The sequence below is a fragment of the Schistocerca piceifrons genome, chromosome 4, assembly GCF_021461385.2.
Source record: "Schistocerca piceifrons isolate TAMUIC-IGC-003096 chromosome 4, iqSchPice1.1, whole genome shotgun sequence".
NCBI classification, from domain to species: Eukaryota; Metazoa; Arthropoda; class Insecta; order Orthoptera; family Acrididae; genus Schistocerca; species Schistocerca piceifrons.
The window spans coordinates 235,724,692-235,742,884 of record NC_060141.1 but is presented as its reverse complement, the minus strand read 5'-3'; the positions used below and the strand labels follow the sequence as shown (position 1 = coordinate 235,742,884).

Below are 18,193 nucleotides of genomic sequence, written 5' to 3'. Positions count from 1 at the left end.
GTACTATCTGCCTATCTACAATATGTTAGGCAGTAAAGTGATGTTTTACTGCTGATGCAGTGTACAGATGAAGTTTATATGAGTTGTTTGTCTTTTGCTAGTGTGTACCGTAACTCTTTCCATATCGTTGAAAGTTTTCCTCAACGGGATTTATGGAATATGTTGAATGAACAAGTATGTGTATATCGTATAGATTTAGGATGGTCAACAGCAATGTTATTAGTGCAGTGAATAGTTTGGGATGACTGGTTGAGTTGAGACACTTGGGCGTTCTATTCTCAGCTCATGTCCAGCTGTTTCTGGCTGACCCACATGGAGTAGGAGCAGCATGATCGGGAAGAAACGGGGATACCTTTAGGAAACAGTTTCAGATAAAAGAGAAAGCCTGTTTACACTCACAATCACAAGACACTACTGACAAAACTCAAAAATTTTAACGACAATATGAAACTGGACTTTCCATAGTTTGAAAACTCAAATTTTATTTTACTGTGTACTACCTGAAGAATTGCACCATCCCTTCCTAATTTATTTGTATGTGTCAACAGAGCAGACTTCCTGGCCTTCTCAATTAGGGCTGGGTAGTCTTGATGGTAGAACAAAGCCACTGGAGCAACTCTCATTGCCCCACCATTACCCAATGATCCTGCTCCATCAAACTGTTCCTTCGCTGGCCCAAATGGATCTTCACACTTTTGATCCTTAAGTTTCATAAAAACTCTGACAACATTTTGACCATAACCACGACGTGGACTAGCAAAGAATTCTTTTACGAATCTGAAACATTAGCAATAAAAATCAATTAGTATTAATGGTTCTAAGAGTATGCCGTCAGAGTTTTTAACATATGTACGATAATCTTGCACATCAAAATGAAATGTCTAGACTACTGTCTTACTGAAAACTTAAGTCACTTTAGACAGACTCAGGTTTTACTTTAGAAGACTATTTCCATATTTTGAATTCTGGGTAAATTGTCTGGGTTCAAGTGGACTGATATTTGACAGCCTGGTCATTAAAAAGATTAACTGAATAATAGATCTACTGAGTGCAGAAAACTGGAAATTTTTCTTTAGAAAAATACAGACAAGCAAGTATACTAATGAGTATGACAAGTAGCATCACTTATAATCGTATGCAAAGCATTTTTTATACATCATGGAGCTTGGATGAAATGGTTTCTTTGCATATACATGACAGACTGGCTTTGTATATAATTAGACAGGAAAAATTATGTCTAGCTGGAAATCTACGATGCAACATTACGATACTTGGAGGTGTCAATAAAAACAATGTAACTACTGCCTCTTTCTAAGTTTTATTTGGGACCATTAAGAGTCAACTATTTTTCAATGCTGAAGCAGGCACCATTTACCTGCTTCTCTTTTGTGAGAAGTTTCCTCTGTGCAAAAAATTTCCTGTTAATACAATATGTTTACTATTGAGTCCCTAAATCTTTGGTATTTTTACTTTGCCACAAGACCACAAATACCATTCTACCTTAGGAAAATATCTCCAACAAAGTTCTAAGCCAGTGCAAAAATAAATAAATAAATAAGTATTGCAGGTGATTCCCGTTTATTGGAATGGCAAAAGAACAGATCCGCAAAACTGCAGACTAATATCCTTAACACCAGTTTGCTGTACAATTCTTTAACATAGTTCAAATACAGTGATTTTCTTTGAGGTGGAAAAAAAAACTGTCCACAAACTCAGCACACGTTTAGAAAGCACCGTTTGTGCAGAAAATAGCTTGCCCGTTTGTCACACAATATCCCACAAACTGTGGGTAAAAGGCACCAGGCAGATTCCATATTCCTACATTTCCAGAAAACTTTTGACATGGAACCACACTGCAGACTGCTGAAGATCCAAGCATACAGACTAGGTTCCCAGATATGAGTGGTTTAATGATGTCTTAAACAACAACCCAGACTGCTGAACTCAATGGTGAGTGTTCACAAGAGACAAGGGTATCTTCAGGACCACCCTATAGAAGTGTGATAGGACCACTCTTATTCTTTCTCTAAATGCACAAATTATCTGACACACAGGTTAGCAACAATCTGTGGCATTTGCTGATGGTGCTAGGTGTTTGAGAAGGTATCATCGATTGACTGTAGGAGGATACAATATAACTTAGAATAGTTGGTGTAATGAATGGTAGCTTGATCAAAATGTAGAAAAATGTAAGTTAATATATATGAGTACAAAAAACAGTATTGCAATGTTTGTACAAAGCAATGGTAGTGAGCTGCTTAATACAGTCACGTCAAATATCTATGTGGAACATTGCAAAGTGTTATAAAATGTAATGAACATGTAAGGACGATGGTGGGAAAGGTGAATGGTTGATTATGGTTTATTGGACAAATTTCAAAAAAGTGTGGTTCATTTGCATAGGAGACCATAAATAGAAGGTAACCATTTTCTGAGACCTGATGTGACTGTCAATGGTGAGAGCATCCAGAACATGCGCAAGTCATTAAATGACATCCCAGATCATCAAACTGGGCTTTTACCAAATGCAGCAGTTTGAAGGCAAAGAATGGCATAGCACTGTGGCACTGAAGTGAGCAAGAGCTTCATCATGAATGTATCACATGTTACATGTTCCTCCAGTGGGTCAGATTTAATCTTCTTCCAATAATTCTGTCAATGAAACACCTAATGTATTTTAACATAATTTGTCTGTAATAATGCCAAGCCAGTTATTGATACTGTATTTTTGTAGCATACATATTACTGTTCTAGTACTGCAAACAGCTGAAAGCAGGGGGAAACTACAGCCTTTTTCCCACTGAAAGCATGTGGCTTTGTTGTTGGCTTAATGGCAACTGCATTCTCTTGGGTAAAATATTCCAGAGGTAAAACAATTCCCAATTCAGATCTTTGGCTATTTAGGAGGATGTCATCATTAGGAAAAACAAAACTAGCATTCTACAGGTTGATGTGCGGAATGTTACACCCCTTAATCAGATAAGTTGTTTAGAAAACATAAAAAGGGAAATAGATAGGTTGAAGTTAGGTATAGGGTGGAATTAAGTGAACTGTGATGGCAGAAAGAACCAGACTTCTTGTCAGACGAGTACAGGCTTATAAATACAAAATCAAATACGAATAATCAGAAATAGGGGTCATGAAGAATGAGAAAAAACACATGTGGGTAAGCTACTGATTATGATTACAGATTTGAAAGATCTAAACATCTTGTTTATCAGTCTCAGTTGCACTAGAAGTTCACGTAAAATGATGTACAACGAGAAAAGCAAAACTGACAGCTCCTGCGTTGGTGTCCTTGTCATCGTGGTTGAAAATTTGTATGATAGTAGCTTAAGTCAGATAGCTAAAAGGAAGATAAAATCCAAGTGGCAGAAAACTCTACCTGTTTTTCAGGGGATATCCCAAAGAAAGGTCACTACAGTTAGCACAACTAAATTGGATGGGGAAAATAAGCTAACTTTCTGATCTTCAAACAGTGATATAAATAAACGATATACAGAAATTTTTTAAAATGCATAACAACAGTATGAGGCCACTCAGGGTACACACCACGCCAAAGTGAGAGTGCTTTCCCCACATTCAACCATGACATCGAAAGTGAGAGGCTATTTTATTACACAATCCACCCTCCATCCAAAAACTTTTGACTATGAGCTGCTATCCCACAGTCTACAAGTATCTGGGGTAGGGAGATAGACAGGTTGATGGCTCATCTCGGGTCAGCCAGTAGGGCACTCCCTGGAAGAAGGTGGGCTATATTGAGCTGACTACCACAACTGCACTGAGGGGAGAGCTCCAGACACAAAAGAAACTTGTGGATAAGTCTTGAGTGGCCGATACACAGCATGATGGCACCTATATGAGAGGCCTGGAGAGATGTATGCCATAACGTGATGGTCCTTTTAATTGCTCTCAGCTTGCTAAGGGTTGTGGTAACCTGCCATTCCATATCCCAGGTTTTCAAAATTTGGTGCTGTAATTGTAATCGAAGGGCTATGCATGGTATTCCAGGTTCATGTTTGTCTCCTGTGGTAGCTTCTTTAACTAATAGATCCTGGATGTCAGCAATCAAAACATTTCTGGGGTAGCACTGACATATGCCCCATATGCGGCTTATGGAGTCCCTACAAAATAGGAAGACCTTTGTGGTGGAGTTTTGATGTACTGTGGCACCTGTGATATGGCGACCAGCTCTGCACTGTATATACACTTCTCAAGCTCCCTTGCATGTGAAAAAGCATAACCAACTCTGTCACTAACTATGGATCTCTTCATAGAGAGACAATTCAAACTTGAGTGGAAATGGAGAACAGAATGTAACATGTTTTAGAATGGCAGGATCAGAATTTTTATTAGGACTGCAAAAGATGTCCATCCAAATCATTGGAACGGGTACACACCAGAGGAGCTGCTGAGAGGAAACTGTACGCAGACAAAAGGAGGCAGTTGGAGGTCTCGGCTTAGAGCTTCCAATCTTATCCCAGCTGGTTGACCCGTTTTTGGGCGGTTCATAAAGTCTGAACTGATGGTTGTGAAACAGAGTCGAGTAACACAGAGAAGGTATCTGACAGACTGTGACAACACAGTTCACCAAGAGTTGCTGGTGTGAAACTCATTGGTGGATACCAAATTCCACTAGCTGCTGTCCACAGGGCACATACGGAAAGCTCCAGCTGCCAACTGCACACCACTGTGGTAAACATGGTCTAAAAATCACAGTACTGATGGTGCTGCTGACCCACAGTGACAGATCCATAGTCTAGGAAGGATGAAATTGAAGCTTTGTAGAATCATGGTCTGCATCCCAGGAGGTGCTGCTGAAAAAGCTTAGTGTATTAAGTAACCTCATGCAATTTCCCTTGAGCTGGGTTACATGTGGTAACCATATTAACTTACCGTCAAATAAGAAAGTTTCGTTAACTTCTAGTAACTGGTTAGTAAGGAAGTTCTGGGTGTGGGTGCACAGTCTTGAGTATATTAATGTGCACAACATTAGTATTTGTGGGAGAAAATTAAGGCCGCAGTTATGTAGTTTCTATACGGCTACCTGAAGTTGGCTTCAGTGGTGCACAATTATTTAGAGCTGTTAATAGAGGCAAAGGTCACCTCTACAGTGACGATGAGACCCTGGGCCCCCCTGCAGTCACAATACCGTTGACTGTGATGGTGAAGAGGGTTACGCTCACAATCAATCCCACCCCCATATTCCTGTACATACTGGATGCTGAGGGCAGAACCTATCCAGATCCCAATCCATCTGAGGGAGAGGAAATTCTGTATAAAAACAGGTATGCAGCCCCAGAAGCCACATTCGTCCAGAGTAAACAGGATGTGATGCTGCCAGGTGGTATCTTATGCTTCTGCAGATCAAAGAACACAGCAATGAGGTGTCAGTGCTGCATGAAAGCATTTCACACAGCAAATTCCAGATAAATTGGTATGTGGAGGATCCGACTGCCCAAAAGCCACTTTGAAATTGCGATAAATGTCCTCTGGGTCCCATGTTCCAACACAGCTGTTGGTTGACCATTCTTCCCAATAATTTACACATCCCATTCGATCGAAAGACTGGCAGAAAAAAAGTCAAAATTTGACAGTCTTTCCCCAGATTCAGGAAAGGAATACTAATACCTTCTGTCACAGAAGGGGAAACAACCAATCTTGCCACACGTGATGGAAAAACCCAAGGATGTGTTTTACGCTGTTGTTGCTAAGATGTTTACGCATTTGATTAGGATTTTATTGGGTATAGACGGTGTGTCTCGACACTTAACATGCTGTGAAGCTCCCAGGAACAGTGTACGACTTAGGGCATTGTGCACAGAAAGCTAGGTACTTCTAGGAACAAAGGAGATGACTTACCAAAAGGCAGAAGTGTTGCATTATTGATAGGCACACAAGCAAAAGGTACAGAGCTTGGCTAGCTTTTCGAATGCACTTCCTTTTTCTACCTGCCCCTTCCATAGCTAGCCCCACAGATGGCTCCCTACTCTCCCAGGAACCGGCAGATGCCTCCCTCAAACCCCTCCTTGCATCCCGCCTCCCTTGCTCCATCCCACACAACCACCTCACCAATGTAGGGAGACAGACACTGTGTGTGTGTGTGTGTGTGTGTGTGTGTGTGTGTGTGTGTGTGTGTGTAGAGGGAAGGGGGGGGGGGCATGTTTTTCTTACAGCCAGAAAAAGGAAGTGCACTCCAAAACGTAGCCAAAATCCATACCTTTTGATTGTGTGCCTATCAATGATGCAGCACTTCTGCCTTTTGGTGAGTCATCTTCATTCCTAAACAATTCACAATTTTCAACCAGATCTTTCCATAAGTTATTATAGATAAGTACTTTTGCTCTGCCAGGTCTTTCCGGCTCAGGAAATTAGGATAGTAATTACTGCATGTGGCTACTTTTGGGAAATTTGTTGCACAACATGCATCAATGGCAGTTGAATCAGATGTCACCATTTAGGGAGATGACAGGGACTATTGTGAATGGTGAGTGGTTGCAAATGTGGTGGAGTTTAGTCCATACTTGGGTGTATGGGTTCTCACAAATGATACTGTGGGCACTGAAGTCCACCAGTAGGAATACGGGTGGAGGCAGCTGTTCCAGTAGCTCCACAAGAACCAGATACAGCACAAACCCGTCTGAAGGTATGTAAATATTACAGTCTGTTAATCTGACAGGCACACTGAATATGAGTAACTTAGACGTAGATATCCTCAGAGTAGTGGAGCAACTTAAATCACTTAATAAAAGCAAGTCTTCCAGTCCATATTGTATACCAATTAGGCTCCTTTCAGAGTACGCTGATGCAATAGTTCCAATAATTATATGCAACCACTCGCTCAACGAAAGATCCTTACCCGAAGATTATTAAGTTGCAAAGGTCACACTAATATTCAAGAAAGGTAGTAGGGGTAATTCACTCAATTACAGGCCCATATAATTAACATCGATATGCAGCACGATTTTGGAACATATATTGTGTTCAAACATTATGAATTACCTCCAAGAGTTGACACAGAGTCAGCACAGACTTAGACACCATTGTTCTTATGAAACACATCTAGCTCTTTACAGACACGAAGTGTTGAGTGCTATTGACAAGAGATTTCAAATTGATGCCATATTTCTAGATTTCCAAAACGCTTTTGACACTGTATCACACAAGTGGCTTGTGGAATTCAACTAAATATCTAGGAGTTACAGTTACAAACTATTTAAATTGGAAAGAGCACACAGAAAATGTCATGGGGAAGGCAAATGAAAGACTGTTTTTTATTGGCACAACACTTAGAAATTGTGACAGATCTACTAAAGAGACTGCCTACACTATGCTTGTCTTCCTCTTATGGAGTACTGCTGCGCAGTCTGGAACCCTCAGAAAGGATTAACAGTTTACATTGAGAAAGTTCAAAGAAGAGCAGCATTTTTTGTATTACTGTGAAATAGGAGAGAGTGTCATGGACACAATACAGGATTTGGGATGGACACCATTAAACCAAAGGTGTTTCTTGTTGCTACGGAATCTTTTCCTGACATTTTGATCACCAACTGTCTCCTCCGAATGTGAAAATATTTTGTTGATATCGACCTACAAAGGGAGAAATGATCATCACAATAAAATAAGGGAAATTAGAGCTCGCACGGAAAGATATAGGTGTTCGTTTTTTCTGCACGCTGTTGAAGAGTGGAATAATAGAGAATTATTGTGGAGGTGATTCGATGAACCCTATGCCAGGCACTTAAGTGTGATTTGCAGAGTATCCATGTAGATGTTGATGTAGATATAGATGTAATGAAGTGGTCAGTGCCACCCACTAACTGAAAGCGTCAAAAGCATGCAGACTCCTCCAGATGCTCTCTCAGCAATTTTTACTGTAGGCTTTGTACTTTTTAATAGTATCGGATAGGATTTCTGTAGGGAGTTGGGTTTCTGGTAACTATATCTCCTGAAGTTGCGCACCAACTGATGAATAAGTAGGCATTAAATGATTGAGTTTGGGCATATGGTGATTGCTTGTTTATGTGTTTTGTTTTGGGCACAACAACTAAGGTCATGTGTTCCCACACCAGAACCACAGAACATGTAAACCAAAAATGAGTTAAAAGAGACAACATGCTAAGCCCAATCAACAGAAGGAAAGATAACTAAAGACAGGGACTTTCTCTTGGAGAAAGGGCCCTAAAATACACCAACAGACAACAGAGGTCCTGAACTAAGGATTAAATGTCATGTGCCATATTGCTATGATGCATAAAAAGTAAAATGAGGTTGCCAGCTCACGCAGCGTTCGTTAAAACAGCCGATAACTCAGACGCCAAACACAAATCGGAACATAAGTGGTTAAAAAAGGGCACTCCGCCAGGAAATCACAACCGTCAAACGTTGATGACCATGAGGACAAAGTGGTGGAGGATCACCACTTAACAAATGGAGAAGGCTAAAAAGATAGTGCCCAATATGCAACCTAGATAAAAATCTCCTCGAGGTGAGAGGGCCGAGGAAGGTCGGCCAAGCCGCAGAGTGAAGTTTAATTCCCCGGAGTCATGAAGGGATGACCAACGGTGATGTCAAAGTGACACCACCTGCTGACAGATGGCAACACAGATATCACTGGAGGGAATGGAAGAACCAGCGGTCCGACATATGAGGACTGCAGCCTTGGCAGCAGTGTCAGCAGTCTCATTTCCCGCCAGTCCACAGCTCGTGGTACCGCTGTCGCTTCCTTGCTTCTCGAGCACGGGGTCCCTGGTTCGATTACCGGTGGTGTCAGGGATTTTTCACCTGCCATGTTGTGACTGAGTGTTTGTGTTGTCCTCATCATTCCATCATCATTCATGAAAGTGGTGAGACTGGACTGAGCAAATGTTGGGAATTTGTATGGGCACCCAACAAATCAAACATCATCATCATCATCATCATCATCATCATCATCATCATCAGACCTATTTGACCAGGGACCCACATACACATCACAGTGGCTCCATCCAGAGTGAGCAAGTGGAAGCTTTCCTGGACCCGTTGCACCAAGGGATGAATGGCGTACAGCTCACAGAGGCTCTGAAGGGTACTGAGAGAGTTTGAGCAAATGGAAAAGCCTATGAAAAAGCCTGTGTCGCCAGATGTGCTGTGTGGCTTGATGGAGGGTGAAGAGCTTTGCTGTAAATACTGAGCAGTGTTCCAGAAACCGATAATGAAAATCATCTGTGCCAATGATGCAGGCACACTGGTCACCACGGTCAGTCTGAGAGCCATCAGTGTACGCACACGTAATATCGCAAAGTTATGTGTGAAGATCGAGAACCTTACAGTGATAGAGTGAGTCTGGAGTAGTGTCTCTAGGAAGCGAATGAAGTCCAAGGTGACATGGACCACCACACAAAGCCAAGGTGCTGAAGGGTTCACACCCATCAGAAAAGTGGCAGGCAACGTGAAGTTAAGCTGCCTGCGATGCTTATCTATGCCGAAAGCAAACTTGAGGAGGTAACAGAAGAGGGACGTGCCCCTTACTGGTGGTTAAAGAAGTCATAAAGAAAGAGGCATACAATGACTGGTAGTGCACGGAGACAAACGGCACGCATATCAGCTGAGGAGAACATAACAGGGGGAGATGGGCAGCTTCTGCATACAGAATCTTAATGAGCTAGTATAAAAGGCACCAAATGGATGCCATGATGGTGGATTGTATTGAGATGGTGTAAGATGGAGGGACACGCAGATGCATAGTCTAGTTTCAATTGGAAAAGGGATCAATACAGAGGAGGATGTTCTGATACACTCCCCAGGAGGTACCTCTGAGGACACACAGGACATTGAGGAACCCAGTAAAGTGGGTGGCCAGTAAGACATGCGGGAGGACAAGAAAGTTTCTTATTGAGCATGAGCCCCCCAGAATGCCGTCATCTAAATGAATGGAAGAGCAACAGGCCCATGATGTACAGACAGTGGTTGGTTGGTTGTTTTGGGGAAGGAGACCAGACAGCGTGGTCATCGATCTCATCAGATTAGGGAAGGATGGGGAAGGAAGTCGGCCGTGCCCTTTCAGAGGAACCATCCCGGCATTTGCCTGGAGTGATTTAGGGAAATCACGGAAAACCTAAATCAGGATGACCGGACGCGGGATTGAACCGTCGTCCTCCCGAATGCGAGTCCAGTGTCTAACCACTGCGCCACCTCGCTCGGTGTACAGACTGTGGAAGAAACCCACTGCACCACCAGAAATTCATACAAACGGTTTTGTCAGTGGAAAATTGCCACTGTTGATGGTCCATGAGGATAGGTGATCAAGACAATGCTGAAGAAGCCACTCAAGGAGGCAAGTCCATGGAGAACTGCAACAGGTAGCAAAATCGTCAACAAAATGGGAGCCAGAGATGCCCAGTGGGAGACAGCCCATAATAGGGTTAATGGTGATAGCAAAGAGGATGACACTCAGGACAAAACCTTGAGACACTATTTTCCAGGACAAAGGTGTCTGACAAGGTAGAACCCACACGTGCCTTGAAAATTGTCTCAAAAATTCCTGAAGGGTCAGGCAGCCTCATAAGCCCCACGTGTAGAGAGTACAGAGGATACCAGTCCTCCACCAGGTGTCTTAGGCTTTCTCCAAATCAAAACACATGGCCATGTGTCTGGTATTGCTGCAGAAAACCATTCATGACATGGGTTGACAAAGTGATCCCCCAGAGAGCTGTCAAAGGTTGGCCCACACAACAGAAGAGAGAGTGGAACTTAAAAACTAGTAAATGAAATCCAGCTAGCTTTTTTGCTATCCTGAAGAACATGATTACACTGTGCACACAACTGTATCTAACTAATGCAGTTTGCCGTCATAGGAGGGCGGTTAAAATTGCAGAGAGAATGTTTCCGCGCATGAATTCCATCGCAGCACACCTCAGTCCACCAAGAGACCGGAAAACAGCGTGTTAAAAATGAAGTGCAAAGAATTGAACGTTCTACAACGGTAAGGATAATGTTGGTAAAGTATTCTACCTGGTCATCACAACTGGGAAAAGTGGTTTATTGAATGTCACCAGGGAGGAGTAAAGCCACCAGCCAGCCTTAGAAAGCTGCCATTTGGGTTTGCACATAGGTGGGGGTAGGACTCAGCAAATGGATAGCAAACAGGAAATGGTCACTTGAGTACATAGCAGAGAAAACAGACCACTCAAGTCGATGGGCAAGCTGGGCAGTGCAGAATGAAAGATCCAAATGGGAATGTGAGTGGAGTCTGAAAGGAGTGTGGGTGCTTCAGTGCTAAGGCAGGTGAGGTTGAGTTGACTGAGGTCAGCCAAGCGGGCACTTCTCTGACAGGTTCTGCGTGAGCCCTAAAGGGGGTGGTGTGCATTAAAGTCACTTAGCAGCAAAAAGGGGCGAGTTAGCTGCCCAATAAGCTGGAGGAAGTCTGCCCTGGTGACACCGAATGACGGAGGGATGTAAACAGTACAAATGGAAAAGGTGAACTGAAGAAGGAAAATGCGGACGGCAACAGTTTGCTGCCAGGTGTTCAGGGCGATGGTTTAACCATGAACATCATCCCAGATCAGCACGTTGCCCGTCTGGCGTGCCCTCTCTGGCATGTTTGGTGGTGCGAATGTGCCTTCTCGCAGCATCGGCTGGCTGGGCACTGGTGTTGCTTCCGGTGGCTGGCATCATCTCATTGGTGGCCTGTTGCATATTCCCCGGTGCATGCCAGCGGCTTGCCACATTGGAGGGCTACTGTTGCAATAATGACATCACAGCCCCTGCAGCTTGCCGCGTGCTGACTGCCACAGTTGGCGCACGTGGGTGTGCGCTTCTTCGAATATGGGCAGTGCGCACTGGCGTGATTCTCCGCGTGTTTCATACACACCTCCGGAAAGGTGCAGTGACGAGCCACATGCCCCATCCCCCAAGGTGCAGTGACGAGCCACATGCCCCATCCTTTGGCAGCGGAAACACTGCACCGTGCCGTTGTTCTAATTTTGTTTCTTGGAGGCAGAGAACAAGTGGATACTGCGATTCCAATAGCAGCCTCAATTCCTCCTTGTTGGATCTAAGGCCACCAATGTTCTATTGGAGGAGAGTCATGTCATGGAAAGGAAAGGAGGGAAAAAATGAAGGGACGTCACCATGGCAGTTGCCGAGTGCCACCCTTCGAAGACACTCTGCTACAGAGTGCAGAGGCTAGAGGATCCTGCACCATGAGAACTACAGGGGCATTAGCATTCTCCCTTTGTCAGTCTGTGGAGTCCAGGACAGAAAACTAGTTGGCAGTGCGAACTATTGATGGAGACCAGCCGAGTGAGGGTATCATGCGTCTACACCATTGAAGAGGATTTTCAAGTGGGTGAGGGAGAAGACCGTTTGCCTTTGATTTCTTGGAGCCTTTGAAGTTTGCAGATGATTCAGATGTGTGTTGGCTGGAGAGATGTAAAAAGTCTTTGCGGGAGTATTCCTTCAGTCCTTTATGGCCTGTTGGTTGTGTAGCAGGTGGTTTTGCTGTGTGAGGCAAAAATTTGGTGACTTTGAAGTCTCCAGTCAACAAAAATGGTGCAGGTAGCTGAGCAATAATTTGCATCATGTCTGCCCTAGTAATGGCAGACGAAGATGGAGTGTAAACAGTTCAAATGGAAAATGTGAAAGTGGGGACAGTAATTCGGATGGCAACTGCCTGCAGATCGGTGTGCAATGTGATGGGATCATAGTAGATATCATCCCGAACCAACAACATAACCCCTCCATGAGCCGGAATACCTGCCACAGGGGGTAGGCCAAAATGCACAGAGGTATAGTGTGCCAAGTCAATATGATCACATGGGCATAGCTTCGTTTCCTGGAGAGCTACTATAAGCTGACAGTGCAAGCGTAGCAGTAACTTTAAGTCCTCGGTTGGAGTGAATGCCGCGAATATTCCAATGAAGAAGTGCCATCGTGAGAAGAAAAAGAAAAAGGAGAAGCAAGAAGGGGTCACCTCGAAGGCCGCTGAGGGCCTGGCTACGAGCGAGCACTGCTGCCGCTATCAATAGGCAGAAAGTCGTCATCCATTTTTTCAATAGGTTCGTTGGCCACCATGTTAAGATGGTTGGGAGGGGGAGCTTCCTACGCCGGTGAACGGCCAGATGTGCGGCTACCAGCGGCGCGGCCAGGCGAAACGGATGACGGCCTGGGGCGGCAACCGCTGGGTGGCGCAGGAGAAGAAACGCGCCGTGGCGGAGAACTTTTCTTCCTATGAGCCTTCTTGGAAGGTCGTTTAGTTGAAGTACTGGTCGATGGCTGGGAGTTCGGTGTACGTAAGAAGTCTTAACGGGATGGTTCCCTCTTGAAGGCCCGTGCATCTGACTTTTGGGTCTTAGTCTTGGCAGAAGCTGATGAAGGTGCTTGTGTCTTGGGGGTGACTCGAGGAAGAGGAGGCGTTGACCAGGCGATCTTAGCACAGGCCGAACGGACGACCGAAGCGCTAAAGGTCAGATTGCACGTCTGCGTTGAAACCTCCCTGGTAGGCCGAGGAGAGGCGTGGACGGTACTGTATTTCCCCACTGGGAGCAGCGTGGGCTTCCTATTAGCAAAAAGCTTGTGAGCAGCTGAGGTGGACACTTTCTCTTTGAGCCAAATTTCCTGTATACAGCGTTCATCCTTGTAGATGGGATAGTCACGAGAGGACGCTGCATGGTCACCCCGACAGTTCACGCAATGAGGAGACGGAGGTGGACAGTCACCCTCATGGGCGTTCCTGCCACAAGTGACGCATTTAGCTGCATTAGAACAAGACTGGCAGGTGTGGTTAGAACGCTGACACTGGTAGCAGCGCGTAGGTGTCGGGACATAGGGGCATACAGAAATAACCTCATAGCCCGCTTTGATGCGAGACGGCAGCTGAGCACTATCAAAGGTCAAGAAAAGTGTCCGGGTCAGTACAAGGTCATTGTCGACCTTTTTCATGACCCTATGGACAGCCATCACGCCCTGCTCAGCGAGGAAAGACGGAATCTCCTCGTCAGTCAATCCGTCGAGTGATCTAGTATATACCACACCACGCGACGAATTCAAAGTGCGGTGAGCCTCCACCCGGACAGGGAACGTGTACAGGAGTGTGGCCTGAAGGAGTTTTTGTGCCTGAAAGGCGCTCTCAGTTTCCAACAACAAGGTACCATTACGCATCCTGGTACAAGACTTGACAGGTCCGGCTATGGCATCTACGCCCTTCTGAATAACGAAAGGGTCGACAGATGATAAATCCTTTCCGTCCTCAGATCTAGAAACTACGAGGAACTTTGAGGCAGGCGGTAGGTACTTTTGTCATTGGTGGCTGCTCAAGTTTCCGTTTTTGGGCAGAAGTCGAGAGAGAAGAAGAAGAGAAATCCATTGCGGATGAATCCCCCATGATTGCCAGCGTCTCCGATGGCACGCTCCTTCCTTGGGGGGACCCTCTCAGAGGGCGCTCCCGCCTTAGGTGAATGTTTACACCTCAGGTCACACCTCCCGAGAAACGGACAGAGGGACCAATCGGCATGGTTGGAAGGTGTCAGCTCTGGCAATCACCCCTCCCCCGGCCTAGCCTTTACCAGGGGGTACGCACGTGCCCTACTTGTCTAGCCAGGGTGGGGAATTACGCTTTAACCCCGTCACCGGCTACGCGTGCGAACGCGTGGGTCGCCTTCAGGCACGCAAAAAAAAAAAAAAAAAAGAAGGAGAGAGGGAGAGAAAGGACAGACTGTCTCAAACGCTGAGGCGGAGGCCATAGGGCGGACAAGAAGGCAAGGAGAAGAAGGCAAGGTAAAAAGTAAGGAAGACAGTGAGGGAGGGAGAAGGACAAAGAAAGGAAGGAAGGAATAAACCAGAATAAGCGAAAAACCAAAATGACCACAAATGTAAGTCGTTGAACCATCCATCTCCGGGCGCAGGCGCGAACTACCCCCTCGAGGGGGGACGGACTCCTTTTAGTCGCCTCTTACTACAGGCAGGAATACCTCGGGCCTGTTCTTACCCCAGACCCACAGGGGGGACTAAGTTGGAATCATTCACTTAAGGTGGCCAATATAATCGACTGCCCCTCAGAATTCTAGATCTGACCATAAGCATGATATGGCAATGTACATGTAAAGGTGCAAGTTTGAGACCCCTCAATTCCTTATTTTTTTAAGTCCAATTTCAGGTGTCTACTGAAGTTATGACTGACTGAAGATTAAAGATAGTTTGCTTCACTGTCTAACCCATCAATAATAGCAAATACTTCCAAAACCAATTCTGCCTTACAGCTCATGGCTGCGTTAAGATAAGAACATTTTACACTGAGAGTTTTCTCACCCAACAGTAGCCACTGGGTAACAGCCATATGACACCCACTGTCCAACCAGGAAACGCAGTGCAGTGCAGCACTATCAGTATTGTCAACTGTCATTTTCTTATTTGCAGTTTTAGTATTTACCTTGCAGTTACACATTGGATTTCGCATGCTTGAAACTTGGTGTGAATTTTTCCAGAGATGCAAAATAGGTGTAACCAGACAAAGGTCTAACATTTGAGATACATTATTCGCTTTGGGTTTAAGACATGGCGAAGGCAACAGAGGTAGCTTGGAATCTCTAATTCAAAGCAACAAAAGCCAAACACATGACTATTACTGCAATTTTGCTTGAACATCATTAGTTCACTCATTGTGTATGGCTTTGCAATATTGTTACTGGCAACGAGTGGTAATGCATTTATGTTAACTTCACAAAAAGAAATTAATGATCGAGTCCTAACAAAAGACATACTCAAGTTATGTGCAGCCTAGACACAATATTTTGCATCTGGTGGCTCAAAAAAAAGGATGTTTTACACTACAAAATCCTCCTCGGGGGTGTGCCTATCACAGCTGGTATTTGTTGCAGACAACTAAGGCACTTTTTGGTCACAATGTAAGAAAAACAACCTTCAAAACTGCTTCACATATTGCTACTATAAGGTAATGCAGTCTGTTGATTTACAAACAAAACTATCCACAAGTTTGTTTTAAAAGCCACCCCTCACTACTTCTTCTAATCTTACACCCTCAAATGTTTATCATTCTAGCTCCTTATAAAAAAAAATTGCAAGAAAATACTTCTCTGGACAAAAATGCACTTCAGACCTGGTTTGACAACATCTTTAACTCAGATCACATAGAATTCTACAGGTGTTGAATTGGTAAATTAAATGAGCATTGTCAGACTGTTCTAGATAATTTAATAGAATAGTATTTTGATTAACTTCTCCACAATGTAAAATAAAGGATTTAGTATTAGATTATGCAATGTACTAACACAAATGAAATACCGTTTACCTCAGAAACCATACACAAAGTCTACTGTAATAAAACATAAGGTATCCGTAACACAAACAAGCTTATATTGGCACAAATTAGCGATATACAGGGTGTATCAAAACGAATAACCGATTTAAAAAAAAATCATAACTTACGTTATTTGAGATATGTCCATGAACAACATACTGACTCAGATGTTGAACGCTTCCACCATAGTTTCACAAGGAGTCCGCAGAAATCTGTTTGCCATGCAGCTCGACAGGCCCCCGATGTCCATCTGGCATGTGTTATGTCGACATTTACACATGAAACCACACGAAATTCAGCTACTGTCCTTGGCAAAATTGAGGATGACAGTTCTCTTCCGCACTTAGTGTTTAGTGACAAGGCAACACTCCACCTAAATGGAAAGGTGAACCTTGATAATGTGAGAATATGTGGTATGGGACAACCATATTGAGTTATACAACATGCGATGAACTCTCTAAAATTTAATGTGTTTTGTGCAGTTTCATGGGAAAGCTGTATGGTCCATTATTTTTTTTTTTTTTTTTTTTGCCAAGAACACTGTTACAGGAAGCACATATCTTGGTATGCTTGAGAGCTTTCATTTTCCACAGATGGAGACAGATTCGAACGATTTCATTTACCAACAGGACGGGGCACTGCCGCACTGGCATCCGGAAGTGCAGGAATTTTTAAATAAAAGGATTACTGAACGATTGATCGGTCGCACTGGGTCAAATGATTCAGCCTTACATTACTGGCTTCCAAGGTCACCGGACCAGTCTGTGTGATTATTTCTTCTGGGGATTATAAAAGACTGTTTATGTGCCTCCATTACCAACAACAATGAATGAACTGAGGCATTACATAACAGTGTCTGTGGAAGCCGTAACTCAAGACATGCTCGCTGCAGTGTGAGAATAACATGAATACTGCATTGACATATGCCGTGCACCTAAAGAGGGTATATTGAACACCCATGAAAAGGTAAGAAAAAAACTGAGTTTCCCCATTCATAAAAAGAATCATTGTATATGTTTATTAGTTTCAGAAATATAGATGTGCCAAATCAGATTATACTTTTTGATACACCCTGTGTTACTCACACTGGACTTGGAAACACACTGTTTACTTGCTGCCCCATGTCATGCTCAAGTAATATAGAAATGTGGCAGTTCATAAATAAAATAAGACTTCCTTATTGATTTGTGATCTGGCTGCCCCTAGCTCTGTCACAAAACTGACAGAAATTTGGTCTTCAGTGAGACTGGAAACATAAGCAAAGCAGCCATCGCTTCACAGGCGACCATGTTACCTCAGAGCTAGTGAAGAGCTACAATATTTGTCTCTCTGTTATTGCCCCAGTGGTGGATACAACGGCTAAATCACAGCATAAAAGACAAGATTAGTTGCAATTTCCACATCTAATGATGTTCCTGGGCTCAAAACCCTAGACTGATAAAACTTATTTCGCACCTTATGTGCAAATCACTCAGGTTATTTAGCAAAAATTACACGAATAGATCAAGTGAATTCAGCAGGATAATTCTGTGCCATCCAGGACGTACCTCATCATTCACAGACTTGCCAAACATTTCCTGCATTGTTGTCAAGATTCAGTTACACTACTAGGACGAAGAATACCAGCCGATGTCTTACTAGAGTCAGTTGCGAAAACGCGACTGCCAAGGATCAGAATACTAAAAGTATATGCCACTAAGTCTTATTTGCACTTCTGTAACTAGGTCTAGGGAATAGAGCTCGGTTACAAACAACACTCTGATACGTTGAATGCAAAATAAACATCATACACCAGTAACTGTCAAACTTGTGTGTGTTTTTCTGTCTTAAGTGTACTGAAAACTAAGCTCATCACTAGATGTGATTCACATTTTTGGAGCATCTCCAGTGTTTATA

General features: G+C 43.7%; 1 protein-coding gene across 1 annotated transcript in view; it reads right to left on the bottom strand.

Moving 5' to 3' along the window:
* LOC124794771 (ADP-ribosylhydrolase ARH3-like) overlaps nucleotides 1–18,193 on the bottom strand; it is a 35,595-nt gene that overhangs the window by 11,037 nt on the left and 6,365 nt on the right. The window contains exon 4 of the mRNA XM_047258397.1: nucleotides 501–777. Within this exon, the coding sequence (XP_047114353.1) occupies nucleotides 501–777 (277 nt within the window). The remainder of the gene's footprint in view (nucleotides 1–500; nucleotides 778–18,193) is intronic.